General features: G+C 36.4%; 3 protein-coding genes across 7 annotated transcripts in view; 1 reads left to right on the forward strand and 2 right to left on the reverse strand.

The window, feature by feature from the left end:
• Nucleotides 1-2,580: 2,580 nt before the first annotated feature.
• Nucleotides 2,581-14,793, reverse strand: LOC107687078 (serine/threonine-protein phosphatase 1 regulatory subunit 10-like). 2 transcript variants are annotated; one of them, XM_016484238.1, is made up of 18 exons: nucleotides 14,720-14,793; nucleotides 9,903-10,018; nucleotides 9,715-9,801; nucleotides 9,499-9,634; nucleotides 9,354-9,405; nucleotides 9,179-9,265; nucleotides 8,916-9,044; nucleotides 8,357-8,462; nucleotides 8,078-8,181; nucleotides 7,866-7,969; nucleotides 7,598-7,757; nucleotides 7,374-7,517; nucleotides 6,948-7,194; nucleotides 6,219-6,294; nucleotides 5,915-6,130; nucleotides 5,694-5,829; nucleotides 4,580-4,924; nucleotides 2,581-4,498 (listed from the first exon to the last, which is right to left on the reverse strand). In XM_016484238.1, exons 2-18 carry the CDS (start codon nucleotides 10,007-10,009, stop codon nucleotides 4,374-4,376), a joined length of 2,361 nt encoding a protein of 786 aa, XP_016339724.1. In that variant the 5' UTR covers nucleotides 10,010-10,018; nucleotides 14,720-14,793; the 3' UTR covers nucleotides 2,581-4,373. The 2 variants fall into 2 exon arrangements, with proteins under 2 accessions (XP_016339724.1, XP_016339723.1); XM_016484237.1 differs by lacking the exon at nucleotides 14,720-14,793 and adding an exon at nucleotides 13,097-13,390.
• Nucleotides 14,794-15,023: 230 nt separating this feature from the next.
• LOC107687091 (28S ribosomal protein S18b, mitochondrial-like) lies at nucleotides 15,024-17,437 on the forward strand. 3 transcript variants are annotated; one of them, XM_016484273.1, is made up of 7 exons: nucleotides 15,024-15,106; nucleotides 16,160-16,313; nucleotides 16,394-16,491; nucleotides 16,594-16,662; nucleotides 16,741-16,807; nucleotides 16,896-16,955; nucleotides 17,091-17,437. In XM_016484273.1, the coding sequence occupies exons 1-7, from the start codon at nucleotides 15,071-15,073 to the stop codon at nucleotides 17,294-17,296; spliced, it is 690 nt and encodes a 229-aa protein (XP_016339759.1). In that variant the 5' UTR covers nucleotides 15,024-15,070; the 3' UTR covers nucleotides 17,297-17,437. The 3 variants fall into 3 exon arrangements, with proteins under 3 accessions (XP_016339759.1, XP_016339757.1, XP_016339758.1); XM_016484271.1 differs by lacking the exon at nucleotides 15,024-15,106 and adding an exon at nucleotides 15,242-15,397; XM_016484272.1 differs by lacking the exon at nucleotides 15,024-15,106 and adding an exon at nucleotides 15,414-16,016.
• A 292-nt stretch (nucleotides 17,438-17,729) lies between these two features.
• The window catches only part of LOC107687077 (ATP-binding cassette sub-family F member 1-like), a 19,307-nt gene continuing 16,531 nt past the window's right edge, over nucleotides 17,730-20,505 (reverse strand). For both annotated transcript variants that reach the window (XM_016484236.1, XM_016484235.1), the window contains exons 25-27: nucleotides 19,689-19,753; nucleotides 18,745-18,817; nucleotides 17,730-18,576 (exon numbers count right to left, since the gene is read on the reverse strand). In XM_016484236.1, the coding sequence (XP_016339722.1) occupies nucleotides 18,410-18,576; nucleotides 18,745-18,817; nucleotides 19,689-19,753 (305 nt within the window). In that variant the 3' untranslated portion in view covers nucleotides 17,730-18,409. The remainder of the gene's footprint in view (nucleotides 18,577-18,744; nucleotides 18,818-19,688; nucleotides 19,754-20,505) is intronic.

The following is a 20,505-nucleotide window of genomic DNA, read 5'->3' on the forward strand; positions in this document are numbered from 1 at the left end:
TTTTATTTTATTTTATTTTATTTTATTTTAGTTTAGTTTAGTTTAGTTTAGTTTAGTTTAGTTTAGTTTTATTACTTCTACCACTTTTCCGTACCAATTCCAGTAAAGGAAAAGCAACACCTTTTATGTTAATAATATTTAAAGTATTTTATTTTATTTTTATGTTTATTTTATTATTTTTCCATACTAATTCTAATGAAGGAAAAAGCATCACCTTTTATTTTAATAATTTTTATTTTATTTTATTTTGTTACTTCACCTTTTATTATTATTATTATTTTATTAATTTTATTATTGTTTTATTATTTAAAAAATAAATCACTTTATTTTCATTCATTTTCATTCAATTATTTTATTTTATTTTATTTTATTACTTCAACCACTTTTCTAATACATTCTAATTCTAATAAAGGAAAAGTATCACCAGTGACCTTTTATTTTATTTTATTTTATTTTATTTTATTTTATTTTATTTTATTTTATTTTATTTTATTTTATTTTATTTTATTTTATTTTATTTTATTTTATTTTATTTTATTTTATTTTATTTTATTTTATTTTATTTTATTTTATTTTATTTTATTTTATTTTATTTTATTTTATTTTATTTTATTTTATTTTAGTTTAGTTTAGTTTAGTTTAGTTTAGTTTAGTTTAGTTTAGTTTAGTTTAGTTTAGTTTAGTTTAGTTTAGTTTAGTTTAGTTTAGTTTAGTTTAGTTTAGTTTAGTTTAGTTTAGTTTAGTTTAGTTTAGTTTAGTTTTATTACTTCTACCACTTTTCCGTACCAATTCCAGTAAAGGAAAAGCAACACCTTTTATGTTAATAATATTTAAAGTATTTTATTTTATTTTTATGTTTATTTTATTATTTTTCCATACTAATTCTAATGAAGGAAAAAGCATCACCTTTTATTTTAACATTAATTATTATTTAATAAAATTAATATTTTATTTTATTTAGTTTTGTTACTTCTACCACTTTTCCGTACTAATTCTAATAAAGGAAAAGCATCACCAGTGACCTTTTATTGTAATAATTTGCTGATATCTGAATTACATGACAGTTGTAAACGTTATTGTGTAACATCCTCTGTCGAGTTGCTCAAACGTACAGACCATGTTAACATTTCCGGAGCAAGTCATTGCTGTAAACTGGAGAGGTTTATAGATGTTTATAGCTGATTTCATCTTCTCTGAAACGAAGGCCTGACAAAGCCTCTTTCCACTAGTGGCTGTGGGATAATGTGACAGCGGAGGATCAATGGCGTCTTTGTGCCGAGTGGAATGGAGTCAGGGCCTCCACGACAACCAACACCACTCAGACTCAATCAATCCAGTCTTTTTATGACTTCACTCTCTGTCCTTCAGCTGGACATTTCACTGCCCCTACATTGTGCTGAAAATGACAGCTATGACTTACTCTGACTTACAAACTAAAGGTTTGTCACAAACAAAACACAGCCGAGGATGTGCTTCAACTAAGTCAACTATGTTTTTGACCCTTATGTCAAAGTAAAGGGTGCTTAACCTTCAGGAAATGTATATAATAATAATAATAATAATAATAATGAACATATAATGATAGCACAAAATATATAATAAAATAACATTATTTTAAATAATACAATATTATGTATTTTATTAATTTAATCTTATTTTCTTCTGAAAGAAGTCTCTTATGCCCACCAAGTCTGCATTAATTTGGTCAAAAAATAAAACTGTAATATTGTAAAATATTATTAAAATTGAAAGTAAATGTTTTTCTATTTTAATTCATAATTCAATGTGATTTTTTTCCCCTATGATGACAAAAGCTGAGTTTTCTGGATCTTTACTCCAGTCTTCAGTGTCAAATGATCCTTCAGAAATTATTAATATATGCTGATTTGCTGCTCAAGAAACCTTTTTATTATTATTATCAATGCTGAAAGCAGTTATGATTAATGTTTCTGTGGAACCCATGCATTATTGATTATTGATACATTATTTCTCAAGATTCTTTGATTAATAGAAAGACAAAAAAACAGCATTTATTTGAAATAAAAATATTTTGTATAAATGAACAACACACACACACACACTGTATATATAGTGTATATAACATTTATATTAATAAAATGTAAATATAAATATATTTTCAAATTGTATTTCAATAGTTTGTAATGTATTATATAAATATTTTTGTATAATTTAAATATATAAAACTATATACTTTTATTAAAATTATATATTATTAATAATAGAACATAATTTTGCATTTAATACATATTTTGTATTTTAATATTTTGTAACAATATTTACTGTCACCTTTGATCAATTTAATGTGTCCTTGCTGAAATAAAATAAATAAATCTTACTGACCCCAAAACTTTTGAACAATAGAACCCTTACATTTACATTTACTTACATTTATTTCCAGCCCTGTTACCAAAATGAGTTACTTGTCTGAATACATCTTGCTTGATTTAGTTATTTTCTTGAAATAAACATTAAACAAACAGATGAATTCCTTGGAAGTAAAAGAATGTAAAATAACATTTGTCAACAGCAATCTAGTATAGCATCACGATCACAGGATGTTTTTATACACAGCAAAGACCTAGATTTTATTTTATTTTTTTGTAACTTTTTTCCCGTACAGTGGCTGAGGAGTACACACTGAAAGCTTGCAAAAATGAAACGAGCGTTACATAGGATGAATGAATTGCTGAGGTGTCCTTAACTCCTTGCACACAGGCAGAAATTCTATGAAGCTGAAGTCAATATTTGCCCTCGAGGGCTGGGTGCACAGGCCACTCCTGATCACACACACTCCAGCAGCCATCTGCACCGACTGCGTCCTGAGAACACGGATCTGACAGACAGGAAGGCAAACGCACCCGCAAACGACTGTTAGCCATTTGACCGGACTGCCATGAGAGGGCGAGGAGGATTCAGTGGGATTGCGTAGAATCCTAACGTAACCGTTTGACATATTCAACCGACGAGGCATTTAGAGGTTAAAAAAGCAAACAGGCACTGAGAGAGAGTGGTCCTTATATACTGACACTTGCTCCGAAAATAAAAGTTAATTTGAGAGAAAATGTGAATTTCGTAACGTTTATTCATTTACATGTAGAAAAACACCTTACATTTCTGAATGTGCCTTTTATTGTGTTTATGCGGCGCTCTGACACATAGACATCTCTCCGACAAAAAATAGAAAAGAAAAATCATCAGACTTATAAAATCATGGGACAATAGTGAATCCAACAAAAAAAAGAGTCCCACAAGAGACAATGGCCACGGTTTTCACAGAAAACACCTGAATACGTTTGGCCTTGATGACAGTGGTTTGTAGCCCAGGTTAGGCTCAGCTGAACACCGATAGAGCAGGACAGACCCACACGAGTCCGAGAACACGAGCGCACAGCAAATCAAGCCACAGCATCAACGTCAAGTAGGAAATCAGCACTAATTCTCCTGATTATCACACTACACAGAACAACAGCTGATATTTCTTTAGCAGGCTAGGATCACTTTCCATCACAAAGTATCGATTCAAGTATTCAGTGGGACTTCAAAAATGCAAAAGGTAGCGGTTCTGAATAGTATTAACCCCTTGCGTACATACTATTTCCAATTCGGGGCGAGAAGTGAACATAATGCCAATTCATCAATACATTTCAGTATCTTTAAAACTAAAAATCGTGTACTGAAAAAACGAGGACCGTGTGTGAAAAAGGAAAATCTGGAAATTTGAAAGCATCTACACATTTCATAGACGTACGGTTTCTCCCTCTTCAATAGAAACCTGAAAATAAAACATCAAACAGTACGGCAACGTCAGAGGGACTTAATTCAACCAGAAAATCTTAAAATAAACGTTCTGTGCGGTGATAACTTTTCAAAGTGTCGATTTCATTAGGCAAAGAATGACTGACGTGTGAATTATAATTTAGAAAACTGCACATCCAGTATCTTGGGTTTTTGCCACCGGGAGAAGCTTAAGGAACTATTTATATCGTGTCCTAGTGGTTACAGAGTTCTGTAGTACAATCTTTAGCAGTCAGGTCAGTGGTACACAGAATCACAATAAAAATATACATCTCCAGGAATCACTATTTACAGGTAGACAGCAAAGTCAAGTAATGTGTCTCTTCACAGAGGATCTCAGATCTTCTCACAGCTTTCCAGATGAGGGAAAGTAGTGTCAAATGGAGAAGAAATATTAATGTTCAGATCCAATGAAGCAACTGTACAGTCGGAGGAAGCAGGTGGGATTGTGCTGTCACAGACGCAAACGTCCCCGGTTTCAGTTTCTGTCCACGAGGCTCATTTCGAGTCCTGTTGCCCACTAGTGGCGAGTTCAAGGAACAGCAGTTTTCGGTGTGTCAGTGACCGTGCTGGGGAGGAAGCGGTGGTCCGTTTACACCGGGGTGGTAAAACGCACAGTTATTTTCATACCGACAATTTCCCTTCATCATGAAGTGGCGACACACCGGCCTATTTGACATGTCTGAAATGAAACCAAAAGATTGCTATTTACATGCTCATTTGAAATGTTGGAAAATTCAAAGTGTTTGGCAATCAAACTTACCGCCCATGTTGTTGTGTCCCCCGCGTGGTCCCCCGCGTCCCCCTCGTCCTCTGAAGCCCGGATCTCCTCCTCTCCCTCTCCCCCTGTGGAAGTGTCCTCCCCGGTGCGGGCCTCCTCTCATGGAGTCGTCGCCCCAGTAGTTGCCGTTGTCTGCCCCACGGCCCTGTGGACCAGGTGGAGGACCCATCATGCGTGGGCCGCCGGCGTTGAAGGGTGGGCCGTGGCCGTGGGGAGGAGGAGGATGGTTGAAATGTGGTCCAGGGGGCTTGTTTGGAGGGAAACCCCCATTCATGGGCATCGGCATGTTGTTCATGCCGGGGCCATGGCCAAGCAGACCCATGTTCACTATGAAGTGAGGGAAACAGAACATTAAATATGCTGTTTAACCATCATGCAGTTGTTCCTCAACAAAGTTTCAAGTTTATTTGTATAGCGCTTTTTACGATACAAATCGTTGCAAAGCAACTTTACAGAAAATTAAAAATTTAAAACAAAGCAATGTTATGGTAAACTACAATAAAATAATAAAAGGCTTTAGTTTATTGAAATAAATCAGAAATAAAATGAAAGATATTAAATGAAAAACAAACTAAAAAAAACTCGAAAAATTACTTAAACTAAACTGAAATAAAAATAAATAATAATAAAAAAAAAAATCACCAAAGCACGTTACAAAATTTCAAAAACGTGTTATTTGAAATAAATATTAATATAATAATATATTATAATAATAATAAAAATGAAAAACAAAAACTTCATTAGAAATACTGATTGGCAACTAACTGATATAAGTAAGTAAATAAAATTACTTGAACTAAAACTGAAATTAAAGCTGAATAAACTAATAAAATCAATAAACCAAAATAAAAAATAAAAATAAATCAAAAATCACAAAAAAATTACTAAAACCTTAACGTTTTGGTTAATTCAGAAATTAAACAAAATATAAAGAAATAATTAGAATAAAAAATAAGAATAATAAAATAAGTTGAAGTACTAAAATTATTCAACTAAAACTGAAATAAACCTAAATAAAAAATATTTTAAAAACATAGCAAAAAAATAAAAAATAGCTATATTACAATGAAACAGTTGAAAGAAAGCAAACACGTACTTGGCGGAGCATTGGCAGGTTGGTTCTGATTCTGGTTCTGGTTTTGTTGCAGAGAGCCCAAAAGCTGCTTGATCTTATCTGAGAAATCAGGCTGTTTGATCAGGTCCTCTGGAGTCTGGTTAGATCCCTGAGCACCCTGAAAACCAGAGGAGACGCTTAAAATAAAAGCCTTTGCACATTCTCGTGGTAAATAACATGTACATATAGCCATTAAATCTTACCATGATAGATGAGAGCAGTTCCTGCACATTAACAGCGGGGTTATTACTGGCTGGTGGGCCGTTGCCTTGCGCCTGAGGGCTGCGGCCGCTGTTGCCCAGACTTCCCATGAGGTTAGCTAGAACAGGAGGCAGCTTGGAGCTTTCATTAGAGCCTGAAGAGCCGCCGGAGGCAGCAGCGTCAGCGGACTCCATGTAATTCTCCTCCATATTGCAGTCCTACAACACCACAGAGGAAAGAGGTCATCAACATGCCAAGAAAAAAATGGAAGGGGAAAGCATATGAAAAGGTAATTGGCTGTCTTACCTCATCCAGTGGGATGAGACGAGGAGGCATGGGCTCATACGGCTCAGGGTCTGGCTCATGAGAAGTGTCTGGAACACTGCAGAGAGGGAAGCAAACCATATATGTCCATTTAAAGCCCCTAAAGACATGTTTAACCCTGTTTACTTTATTCACCTATGTGGATGATTCATTTGTGCAAGGGTTTTTAAACATCTATTAAAAACGTTTTTTTGTTAAAGCTAAAATAAAATATAATATTAGATGAAAAACCTATTTTTAATATTAAAAAAAAAAAAAATCTTAACAGGAAATAAATAAATAATAAATACTAAATCTGAAAAATAAATAAAGTAAAAAAATTAAGAAATAATAAATAAAGAGTAAAAAAAAAACAAATCGCTAAAAATTTAACAAAAATTAAAATGAGAACTGAAAATATAAAAAAATATTTTTGATACTAATTATTTTAATACTAAGTATTTTTAAAAAACTATAATAGCATATAAATAATACTAAAATGATTTGTGCATATTATTCTAAGTAGTTAATAATATCATGGCCCACTTTTCATAATCCAGTCAAATCCAAAAGGATTCCCAGCCTATTGTGGGCATTAAATGCTTTGCGAATGTTGTTTCATGCTATGAACAATCACTAAACATGACACACTACATGAGAAAAGAAAGAATGCTTCAAAAGAAACTGAAACATCATTCAGTCATTTTGTTCATCATCAAAGAATTGTCTTACCTCTCTTTGCTGAGGAAGATCTCCTGCAGAATGCCCATCTCTCTGTCTCTCTGGATCATCTTCTCTCTGCTGCTGGAACCAGGAATGACCAGGGTGCCTATGAGGGTTAAGGGTCGCGGAGGAGTCCAGGGCACCCTCTCCTCCATGGTGTCGTGAGAAAGACGACGAGCCATTTCAAACGTCTGCCTGTCCATCATCAGCTCCCGTTTGGCCGCCTCGCCGAAGTCCTTAATTTTATTAACGTTCACTGAGACAGAGGGAAAAAGAGTGATGATTATGATTGACCAAATCCCACAAGTATTTTCAGGTATTCATAGTTTTATGCTGTAATAATATGATTTATTTTACTGTATTTTTTTATTGAAGAGAACCTTACAAACCTCAAACGTTTAAACTGCAGTGTAAGTGAAGAAAGAGTTGCTTTACCTCTCTCAGTCTCATCCAGATCAAAGTAGAAGTACTCTTTGAGATGATCCTCTTCCGCCCACCGAACGCTTTTCTTTTTCTTTCCTTTCTTAGTCAGACTCTCCTCCTCACCGCGAGGTTCAGACAGAGCATTAGGTTTATCACCTTAAAACACGAAATAAGGCTTTTTAAATTCATACGGCTCTCAGTGAGGCTGTGGCCAATTTCTATGCAGCTGGACTCACCGGTTTCCATGGCATCAGGGTCCTCGGTGGGCACGGGTGTGCCAGGCTGCTCCAGGTCTTGGTTCTCATGAGGAGGTGTCTGAGATGAGGGCGTCTCAGGGGAAGACGGTTTGGCCTGTGTGCCCAAGTATGACTGCGGCCTGCTGTCAAACGGACAGGGCTGTGGAGCACAAGAGAGATGAGAGGAACAAAACAAAGTCAGTGGGTCTGTGGAAAATTTTAATCCATGAAGCATAAACACAAATGAGGGTTGTCTGATGTGGCACACCTTGTTAGTGGTAGGGGAAACTGCTTTTGGTTTCTTTTTCTTGATCTTGATGCCAGGCACTGGAGCGGAGTTGAGGGCATCCAAAAATCCAGTGCCTTCCATCGCTAAAACGAAGAGAAATGGATATTAAGCACCAGTCGGAGAGGAAACGCTACTCTCGTTTATTGCAGATAATCATAATCATATTGCAGGTGCTGAACGGGCATACTCACGCTGTGGGGGTATAAGCTTGACTTTGATCTCTTTGGTAGAGTTGGGGGTGATGTTAAGGGGCTTGTACTTCTTCTCCACTGGTGGTGCGTCGGTCGGCGATGTGCTGAATGAACAGCAGAGTCATAATGAGTTGAATGATTCATTTTCAAACCCTCTGAAGTAAAACTGCATTCAAATTCATTCAAATCATGAATCAAATGAGAAAGGGCCCATCCTGGATTCCTGGATTACATGTGCCTGTTCATTATTTGCAAGAAAGAAATGTAGTGTCCACTTACCTTGGTCTTTTGAGAACAGCAGGCTTGATGTTGTATTTGTCTCCAAGTTGGGGTGCAGAGGGGGTTTTCTTCACAGGAACTGGAGCTGGACTCTCCACCTCCAAACCTGAAGACACAATGTTTAGAATAAATGTAAACAGAATCAAATATAAACCTGAACAAAATTGTTTTTGATAAAGTTAATAAAATTAAATATTAACAGTTTCAGTTAATAAAATAAAACATACATATAGCATTTTATATATATATAAAAATAAAAACTCTAAACTTAAAAAAAAAAAAATACAAATGTTGCATTCTTGGCAACTAACTGAAATAAATAAATTTGAAGTACTAGAACAAAAAAAAGTTGAATAGGAATATTAAAAAATAAAAAAAGAATAAATAAAAACTCAAATTAAAATGTAAATGTAATAAAACCTAATTAAAATCATGAATAAATACTAACAATTGCTAAAACTAAAATAAAAATTAAAATATAGTAACAAAACCTAATTAAAAATATAACTAAATACTCTAATATTATATAAATTACACTAAAATAACACTGGTGACTAACCTGTAGAGCGGATCTTTGCATGACTTGGGGCATAAGCTTTTGGTTTGTCTTTCTTCTCCTCCTCTGCTCCTTTTTCTCGGGGCTTCACCTCTGGATGCACTTTTCCATCCTCCTTTTTCCGTTTCTTGTCTGATGGAAAACAGAGTTGGGTTATTCGCCAATAATGGGAACCCCACTTTCTAATAATTCAAGTTAAAAGTGCATTAAGTCTACTTCAACATAAACAGAGTGACATAGAAAACAATGTAAACTGGAAACCCTACCATTGGGTGACGCTCCACTGGAGATGCTCTGAGAGCGGATAATAGCCATCCAGCCTTCCACCAGCACTGACGCCAGCTTCCTCAGCTCTGAGAGAAAGAGAGAGAGATCAAACCTGAGTTCTGGAAGACAGTAAGCAGACTGTCTGGCATCGATTCATGGAACATGTGCTCTTACCTTCTGTCTCGCCGCTCTTGCTCAGTTGTTTCACCAGCTTGGCTGTGTTGTTCTAGCAGGAGAAAAGACGACAGACAGAGAGCACGTGTTAGAAGACTGCGGGGGCATGCGTGTGAGTTTTATGGGCCGTGGTGTGGTGAAGTACCTGTTTGAGGTGGTCCACAGTCAGGGGGAGTTTCTGCAGGGTGAGCAGTATGAGCTGCAGCAGGGGGGTGTTAGTGGTGGTCTTTGAGTAGGTGAGCCAAGAGTTCAACAACTTGTAGCCTCCAACTCGAATAAACCTGAGCAGAAGAGATAGTCAAGCATAACCTTGAGAACAAAAAAGGTTTCAAATGTTTCTTTTGATGGATATTATTCTTACCGATTAAGTACATCATGTGACTTTGTCTGCAGTAAGATGTTCAGATACATGCATCTGCTGACCATTTTATGCGAGGCCTTCATGAGACTGTTTGAAAAGAGGAAAACATGTTAGAAATACTATTGGTAAAGGAATTCATGTTTTTTTTTTAGAAGGGATCCAGAAAATAAAATGGTACAGCTTCTCACCTGAAGACTTTAGCAACTCCCTCAAGGCTTCGTAGCTCTCCATCCTTCCCCAGCAGAGCTTCAACTCCTTTCAGCACCTCTCTGGGGTCCACTGGGCCCACGGCCATAGCTGCTTACTGACAGAGGGAGGGAAAACAGGGGTTATTCGTGTGCTTATGCCACTGGGGAAAATCTGGATATGACACGAAATCACCCAGTCAATACTGAAATAATGAGATCATGGCACTTCAGGAGAGCTCACTGGAACAGCACAAGGACAACGTTGAATCTTTGAAAAGTTCGTAGTAATGTACATTTACCAAGGCGTCTGTGGATCTGAAATAACTTTGAAACAACAAATTCTGAAGACGCTGGGAACAAAAATGGTCACATGACTACCAAAGACATCACAGAACAGCAACTCTGCATGTATGCATTCAAAGAACGGAGAGAAACTCCTAAATGTTTTATATATTGTACTTAATCAGATACGGATGTCTTATCAGTTTTCTGGCTCACACCTGATGTGATTTGAAATCACAAGTGCGATCATGACCACAGAACAAGCCGTGTCCGTTCTGTTCACAACAGCAGAATGTGAAAAAGTAGTGTATTCATTAATAAACACACTACTTCAAACAACAGTTGGTTCTCAAATTCATGTTTCATCTTTTAGAAAATTATATTATTGTAACATAAGATTATTACTAGAGCCCCAAAATATACTCCAACTGACTACAAAGAATCCTCCTCGGTAAATAAAATGTTTAATATATGATGTCTGGTGGGCTGTCAGTATTTACTGGACTTACTGTTACTAGAAAGGGGCAGCTGCTACAACTGTTATAGTTTTAACATCTGACTGCAGACTGAATTATACAGCGTTCATGTAACCAATCTTCTAGAATGATTGAGTAAGTCTGTCACTTATTTAATTATACGAGAAACTCAAACTGGGTGACTGGTTATGCGAGCGCTGCATAATGTAGTTCATAATTTGAAATGATCAAAGATAAACATAGAAGTAAAATGTTATATTACATGTGTCATGTCACTGTCATAAACCCACCTGCTTTTTATATACACTGTACATTACCCAAAGTAAACATCACAGGTACAAAGGACATGTAAAATAATATAATGGCTGTGATCAGTAATGTGCATTCAGATTATTATGTAATTTAAATAATGAGAATTATACAAGAGCAAAATTTGAGAATGCACTTAAGAGTTAAACATAGTTTTTACAATTTCTTTTATTAGCAATTGAGTAATTTTTGTAATCCTCCAGAAGTTCAATTGTAGCACAACTAATACCATTTATCACAAGTATTTCAAGAAAAACTAGGGAGGGCACAGTAAAAGTGTTCAAATGATTGACTGGATTTTCTTGTTTATCAGAAAAGCATTGTCACACGTCAGCTGTAAAGCACACAGGGACTCTGGCATTAATATCATATTTCCTTGTTAGACACTGCTGTGATCCATCTGTCTATAACCTAACATCAATAGATGAAAGATCCTATAATAAAATGAGATGTCTGTAAACACTTACAAACCGAAACCGTTACAATATTATAAGTAACACTTGTTATAAAATCTGAAAGCATGAAAAAATATTACAAAGACTTTACCCATATCCACAGTTGTCATTGCTATGGGGTTGATGGATATAAAATGCATAGGACCCACACTAGCTTCAGTCTTTCAATTTAATTTTAACACTTTAAATACTAATTTGATACAATGTACTTATTGTGTACATACTTGTTTTTACACTGTGTTTATATTTTAAAAATACCTGCATGTAAGTATTTTTGTAACTGCATCAACAGAACCTACCCATGAACCCACCCTGACCTAACCTTACCAGTTTCCCACCTTAATGCTTTGCAATACACAATAAGTACAATGCACAAAATAAATACACAAGTAATAAAATATATACTTTTTTTTGCTGTAAGTACATAGTAGTTAAATACACCTAATATAAAGTGGGACCAACATGTATACTAATTTTAAACAGTAAGCTTTAAATATTTTCCTATAATACTGGGGTTTTTCAAATCTCAGTACATTAAATGGACCTTTTTATTTATGTTTTCATGTTTTAAGTATGTTTTATGTATACAGAAGTCTAGAACCACTAAGTGGGGGGAAGAATTCCCAAAATTATTTTTTGAAGTGCCTTAGTGAGTCTATTTCCTCATTATAATTTTTTATATGTAATATTACATATTAAATACATATTACCCCAATAATATTGGCAATTTTGTCCATATTTTGGCCAAAAAACGTGTTAAATGAATTTTAATGATTATAATAATTTTGAACATAATGTAATGTGAAAAAATATATAATGAAGGAAATAGACTCTGAAAGGCTTACAAGACTTTATCGATATCCAGTTGCAAGAAACTCCTTAAGTAAATAAGTGTATTATCACTAAGGGTTAAGTTAAGGGGTTTTGTGCGACTGAACACAAGACTTTCTAAGTTGTATGTCGCCACCATGTGGTTATTTCTAAATATACACAAATACAGAAACAGTGTATTTGCCACGCAGCAATAAGAAATGCAAGTATCAAATGTGATCAAGATATATTAAAATACAGAAACAAGTAGAATATATGCAATAAAAACGGTACATTATTAGACAAATGAAATGGACATATGCCAATGATAATAATATCTGACGTAGTTAAGTTAATTACAAAGAGAGAGAGAGAGAGAGAGAGAGTGAGAGAGAGTGTGAGTGAGTGAGTGAGTGAGGGAGTGAGAGAGTGAGAGAGAGTGAGAGAGAGTGTGAGTGAGTGAGTGAGTGAGTGAGAGAGAGAGTGAGAGAGTGAGTGAGTGAGAGAGTGAGTGAGCGCGAGTGAGAGAGAGCGAGAGAGAGTCACGTGATTTGCCCTGCCCACGCGGAGCATCAGTGAGTATTTCTTCTTCAGTTCCTCTCACTACAGCACACTTGACTGGACACCAGCGAGACTAACCAACTAACTACAGCAGAAAATGAACAACGGGACGAATTACACATGAAATAGAAATATACACCGAATGTATAGAGATTTTTACGACTGTTAAGCATGCAAGTGTTTAGCAACGTTTGAATGCATGTTCTACATAATTTCCAAGACAGTGATAAAAGGTCTACTAATGTCGAAAAATGAGAATTTACTCACTTTTGATCGTGTGAGAAATCAGGTTTTGTCTTACCCGTAACACTGTTGTTGAAGAACTTTTTATAGTCACAACCGAACTCCTTAAACACCGAACAATACACACAATTCCTGGAACCGTCACAGTTGTCATAACAAACAAGAAAAAGTCAACAAGATTGTACATTCACTGGAAAGAAAAGATTAACATTGTATCTGTCAGGTTTCTGATGGAATGCAGATGTGAAGAAAACATTGTTTTCACTTTTAAAGTTACATTACACCCTGTCCTGTATAAGACTCTTCCTACAGCGCTATAGATCAAGTTCAACACCATGCAACCTACTTTCACTTTTGAATCGAGAGTAACATTTTGTAAGTCGCTTTGGATAAAAGCGTCTGCTAAATGACTAAATGTAAATGTAACATAAACAGCTGGCATCTTTAAGCAAATAGCAATATTCGTTTTTTGTTAGAACTCGTCAACACTTAAGCATCCAGTGTTGTTCTGACTAAAGTCCAGCAATATGAATTTATGCATCTGCTCAATAGTGGCCACGGGGGGGGGTTGATTTGCCTTCTGTCGAAGTCTCAATCTCTCATACAGCAGCTCGCGCTGAGCTGACAGCGGCTCCTCTGATTGGCTGAAGTCTGCGGTAAACCACGCCCACTGTCTTTAACCACTTGTGTTCGTGAACGGCTGTCTGGTCGCCATCTTTGAATTCCAACAAGCTTTTAAAAACACAACGGCTATGTTCCCCCGCCTGGCATTTGTCTTGCTCGTTTACAAAGTGTTACTATATTTACCCCGCTAGCGACTCACGGATATTAAGACGCTACCTCGAGCTGTATATGGGGATGATGGCGACGCGAGACAGCCGTTCCGAGCTACAGTATTTCCCGTAGATCCAGTCAGAAAAACAGCCACCATTGCCTCGAGTGATCTGAGCAAAGGACAACCCGTCCGCCATTTTAAAGCGAAGTCGACAAGACAAATAATACCCTATCTACGCACTCGTTAAGCACACAACACAAAAAATGCAATCTTTATAGTCAGACTGCTATGCATTTTTATATATTATCATTGCCTAGGGAGGTTTATTTCACCAAACTAGCTCAACGGGTATCCAGTTCCGCCAACTAATAACACCTAACGACATTATTATGAACAAAATGTTGCATCTCAGTCCGTTTTTCTCTCTATCCGTTCGACTAAATCCAGAGGCACCACTTGGCAATCTTTATGTGCAGATTGCGTTGGTTGTTCCAGTGAGCTCTCCTCTGAAAAGAATGCAGTTTATAAAAAGCCCCAATTGAATGCGGTCACTTCCTGGCTCTGCCTATGGCAATCTTTATGTACAGATTGCTCATGACTAGCGATGGCTAGCTTATTATTCGATGATTTATCGCTACTTTAATAATCATTAGGATTGCTCCGTCTCACACACAAAGAGAAGCAGGGCGTTGAAGCCACTGCTCTGGCTTTGCGGTGTGAGCTCATACACTAGTCTCGCTTTATCTCAGCATGCCGTCTGCTTCTAGAAACTGTGGCGCATTTAGGTCGCCACGCTCTATACAGCTAGGAACTTTTAATCCCGATTTATATCTGGAATCATTTTCAACAGACAACTGGTTAACTGTTACGTAGTTTAGATTCAAATTGGTTTGAAAAAACACTTACTATTAATACCTCTCCTCTGCGTCTCGGGTTGCTATTAATATATTGTGCTTAACAGCAACAATGTTCAGCTTTTTAACAGTTTAAGAGAACGTAAACTGTCATGACTTTAGCATTATTGGCTGAAAAATGGCATAATGGGCGGGATTGTGGTGGCTGAAATTGAGCTTTTCCTTCTTGAACAATCTGGAGCAAAAAAAGTAGTAAGCGAATGTCCGTTACTCGAGTAGAACAATTGAGTTTTTGGGGCTTTGATCTTCGCACAGTTGAAAAATCCTCGACGCCAGATCTTCACTGAGACCGACTCAGATCTGAAACGAAACAACAGCACAAAGGAACATTAGAGAAAAGCGAATGTTTGGCAGCGGAAATCCAGAAAACGATCAAAAGGTAGTTTTTGCCGATAAAAACTAATGTGGTAGCCGAACTTTGGGATAAAAATCGTCTTTTAAATCGCAAAAAGTTGGAGAGCCGTCCTCCGATACGACACTTACCTCAGACAAATCCAGGAATGCTTCAGTAAGGGTGGGACTCGCTTTATATAGTTCGGACGTTTTTCGCGTCATCCCGGGCTCGCGCGCGCGCTGTCAGCACAAAATGGAGTTGATGATCACGCGCTCCGCTAGAAACTACCTTCTTCTGTGTGTTCAAGGACGAGCCCATCCCCCACTCCGGTTTCCGGTGATTTTACGTGCTTTCTATGCAAAGATAATCATTAATGTGTTGGATTTTTTTTAATGAAAGTAACGTAAGAATTCACTCTTCATCACTGTGCAATAATATAGGCGTATTCGTTTATGCAAATTCAAGAACTAGCTGTTGTAAGGCAGATTCAGCCTTTATGTAAATCACTGTAACGCTATTATGTTCAAAGTGTGGGTTAAAAGTAAACATTCATTCATTTAAACGATAATTTATATAACCACATATAAGACGTTTATATAAGACATAACAACATTTATATAAGACAAAAATGCAAAACATTGGCACAAAATGCAATAATTAGCTGGCAAACTGACCAACACGAAGGGTCGTTTCAGGAAACGTTTCACATAAAAATACATTTTTTACATTGATTTCTGTCTGAAATATTTGACTAGGTAAACTGTATGAATTCATTTTAAACGATCTCCTTTAAAATGAAAATGTGAGAACAATAAACGCGCACTTCCGTCACAGTACACTGTAACCTCGACAACTTCCTTTGATACAAAACAAAATGGCAGCCTCCTTACAACGCATTGGAATAGTTATCTGCCGCACATTTCCTGTCATTTTACAACGAAATATTCAAGCACAGGTTGGTTGTTTGGTTACAGATACATATATTAATTGATGTTTTTTTTATACAGTATGTATAAATATGTCTGTTGCTGTCCACTCATTTCGCGTGCAAACAACATCAACAAACATAAAGGACAAATTACGCGTTTTGTATTGCAGAGAATCCGTGATTGGAAAATAAGTGCTCCAGTGCTGCATCTGAATTTTCGTGCTTTATCATCACCATCATCTTCATCATCTGCTGATGACACGGATTCAGCTGAGGTACTGTCTAGATATTCAGACAGACCATGGGAATACTTAGAAAGTGAAGGTAAATATGATTGATTAGATGATTAAAATGAATTACTTGTGGTTAAAACTGCGTTTAATGTTGCTCAAATCTCTCTTTAGAGTACATTGAGCGCTATGGATCAAAGCCTGTTTGGTCTAACTACAGAAGGAATCATAAAGGGGGCGTCCCTCCTCAAAAGACAAGAAAGACCTGTATTGTAAGTTCACATTTGTTTTGAATTTTGATTGATTGATTGTTCTTCAGACTTTTTTTTCAGTCCATTCAATTTGTATTAATGAGGATGATTGTCTTGTCATAGAGAGGTGACAAGATATGCGGCAACCCTTGTCCCATCTGTCGTGATCCAAACATCATTGTCCATTACAAGGTTTGTTTTTCGATTCTGTCTTTTTTGTGTGTGTGAGGACAATGTATTTGCTTTAATATACACGCTTTTCCTCTGCAGAATGTGAACCTGTTGCAGCAGTTCATTAGTCCTCAAACAGGAATTGTGCATGATCCCACTCGAACCGGTAATGAATTTCTTAATACATTCAAGTGTCACATTTCTGGTGTGATCATGATCTGATCAGCACTTTTCATCTTCAATTGTTTCCTCAGGTGTTTGTATGAAACAACAGAAACTACTTAACAAGGCCATTGAAACTGCTAGAGATTGTGGTAAATTGACACTTTTATTATTGTTATAAGTGCCAATGTGCACAAACAAGTCATTTTATGAAAAGAAATGATCAGTTTCATTATTTGGTGCACAAGTGCTTAATGTGATGTTTTTTTTTTCTTCCTTCGTTTAAGGTTTACTTTCTGTCCAGTTACCTCATGTTGATTACTCTAAAGAGGACTACTCAAACACTCATGGTGCTGTAGCACCAACTCCTGCCCCATTTTCTCTCAGCTCTGGAGAACTGTGGTATCCGTGGTATGGAAGTATAAAACCAGATGAGCGAGAACTGGCAAGAGTGAAGCGGATCTACAAAGACTACCTGAAACCAGATGTTTGAATCTTGATGTAAAAGACCTTTACACATTAAGAGCAGATGCTGTGTATTTTACATGAGAATGAGGCAGTTAGGGATAGACTTACAGTCTTTACAATGGCAGGTCCTAAATCACATGTAATTTTTAAAACTAATTTATGGCGTTTTGTCTACTGAAAGCTTTTTGGAAAGACATTTCATCAAATGAAAAAATCTGTATTTTGTTAAACAGCAGTACAATCCATTAAACGCACTGTACTTCTATCCCTCACAAACTCATTTTCATTCCTATCAGAAAGGACATTGTGCTACCCTGGCTAAGGTCTGTTTCAAATAGCGGTTGGAAGTTTGATCCAAATGATGTTTCCATAACAGTACTTATGAGCAAGAAGAAAATGTTACATTTTGTCCAGGCAAGACAACAAGCATAATATATGAAATCTCCAATAAACTTGACTTTGTTGCAAAAAATGTTTTATTTGTTTTTCCATGAGATTTGGATGCATACTTTATATTCAAATCAAGTTAGTCAATAGTTTATTTCCTCATTCAAGACAGATGAGCTACAGGAAGCATCACTGTATGAACATTTATATAGGTTAAACACTTTGGAGCTGGTTTTGAATGTGAGCTTAATGACCTGAACACAAGTGTTCATTCTATAAAGGCAGTTTAATACTAAATATATGCATCCGCCGACAGACACCATTATCAAACTGCACACTTCTAGCCACATCTGTTCACATTTGATAGTGACACAGTATGTTTTCTAGCATTGCATCACATGGATGAACAGAGCTGGTAATGATATGGCCTGAATGTAAGCATAATACAAGAATGCCAGACATCACGACTAATGAACAAGCGCTGTATGTATAAATTGTCAGCAAGTAAAAATACTGATTTGGAATTGGTCTTCACCTATTTTAAAAGTAAAAGACGTGAAAAACCCATCCTGGTATTGTAGGGTTTGTGTATATCACCCTACACAGTTTGCATGCAGGTGCTCAGCATAATCTGTCAATTTACCAAGAAGGATTTATTTCAGTATTGAGGCTTTAAAAATTAGCAATGTAGATGCAACAAAAAGCCCTTCAGTGATGTAGTTTGACACTTGTTATTAATACCAGCCGTTGTTCATTCTTTAGGCTTGTTGACCAGGGTTTCTCCAAGAGCCTCCAGCACTTCTCTCTTGTAGTCGTCAAAGTCTCCATCAATCTGGCTGATCGACTGGTCCTCAACCACCCACAGCTGGCACTGGGTCTCCGTGATGAGCCTGGCATCGTGGCTCACAATTATCACAGCTAAAAAGATTCATATTAAATGTTAATAATAAAGACTTTACCCCCTGGTTTCCACTATCATAATCATTGTATATAGTTTAGAAATCTTACAGAACATCTGAATGGATTTACATGCACACAAGATCATTCACCACAACAAATAAAATTAGTGGGAAAAAAAAAACATACCTCCTTTGTATTCATTGATGGCTTCTGACAATGCATCAATCGACTCAATGTCCAAGTTATTTGTGGGCTCATCCTGTACATTTGTATGGAAAAAAAATGTTAAAGCTCCCCAGAAATGCTAAGAAACACGCAGCGTTACTCTATGTGTTGACGTCATTTTAACTGAAACAGGAAGACAGGGCGGGACATATCAAGCAGCCCCGCCCCTTTTTAAATTAGCCAATAGCGTTCGTTTATATCACAGCTTGGGCTAGAGCCGTTCAGAGCCGTTGAGCTCCGTAAAGCTGCATTTGACGGGGTATGCCAGCCACAATCTCATCCATATTGCTATAAAATATAGCATTCTGTGTAGAATTCAAATAGCTCCGATACATTTTGTGGTCTGCGCCGACTCGCGTATGTGATCCGCTCCGTGCTATCGTGTCTCTGGACCTGAGCAGAGTGTGTGTGCGGTGCGGTGGTTAGCGTGACACAGCACGAAACCAGACTTCTTTTTTCCTCGATGGAAAGCTTATTTAGTTTGAATCGTTCCCTGTCCCCTATATAGTGCACTACGTGCCATTCACTGTACAGAAAATACTAATTCTGTGGACAAGTGACCGATTTCAGCTGCAGCTTCAGCGTCTATTTTATAGTGTAGGGGGCAGGCGCTTCGGATTCTAGAGAGCATTTGATTGGACAGAAAGTTTGATGAGAAGCTGAAGTACGATGTGACGTCAAAAAAATCATTGAACCGTTTTGGCGGAAGTGACGAACTGCAAGCTTTGAATGCTTATATCTTCTAAATGCGAGTTTTGTCTCTGTTTTGGAGCACACTGCCTTATAGATAACCTTAAGACTAACATATTGATACTAACACCCAAACAACTTTAATTTTGATTTCATGGGGACTTTAAAGTACAAATTTTAATGAAATTGAGACATTTAAAACCTTTACTCCTTACCAAGATGAGGACATCAGGTTGTCGACAAGCAAGTTCAGCAAATACCACTCTTGCTTTCTGACCGCCTAAAAATACAACAAAAAACAGGACAATTCAGAAAAAAATGTCAACAAAGGACAGATGACTTTGAAAACCATACATGAATGCATTCCTATCAGCGTTAATTTTGACAGCAAATTTTGATTTAGTTTTAGTCATAGTCTTTTGACTAAAATGCCATTTAGTTTTAGTCATATTTTAGTCATCTGAATTGTTTTTAGTTTTAGTCGACTAAATATCAAGATTTTAGTCGACTAAATCTACAGTAAATTTAGTCGGCTAAAATCTAATGGGTTTAGTTACAGTGTAATGCATTTATTAAGCATTTCTCTAAAATTTCCAAACTCATTATATAGGTTTGATATTAAGGTTATATCATGATAGACAACAATTTAACTGCGGTGACACACAACATGCCTTTATGTTAAAATCAAATAAAACCACTTCTCATAAAGAACAAAAACATGGTCTTCGTTTTATGAAATACCAATGGTTATATAGGCTAATTATGCATTCTTTATAGCAACTTATTTACCATATTCTTCATTCTTTCAAGCAGACATATTTATTTCTATAAATACATTTAGATTAATCTTTAGGGGTACTAAAGTTTTTCAGTCAAGAGCAGTGCGCGATTTTCTGTCTTTCTGTTGTTGCTTGATTAACATGAATGACTCGGACAATAGCAACTAAATTAGGCCTCTGTCCCTTTAAAACCGAATGCACAGCTGCAATGGATGCAATGTACTGATACACGTTCTCCCTACTTTTTACGTTC

Source organism: Sinocyclocheilus anshuiensis, unplaced genomic scaffold (genome assembly GCF_001515605.1).
Source record: "Sinocyclocheilus anshuiensis isolate Anshui unplaced genomic scaffold, SAMN03320099.WGS_v1.1 scaffold1251, whole genome shotgun sequence".
In the NCBI taxonomy this organism is placed as follows: domain Eukaryota; kingdom Metazoa; phylum Chordata; class Actinopteri; order Cypriniformes; family Cyprinidae; genus Sinocyclocheilus; species Sinocyclocheilus anshuiensis.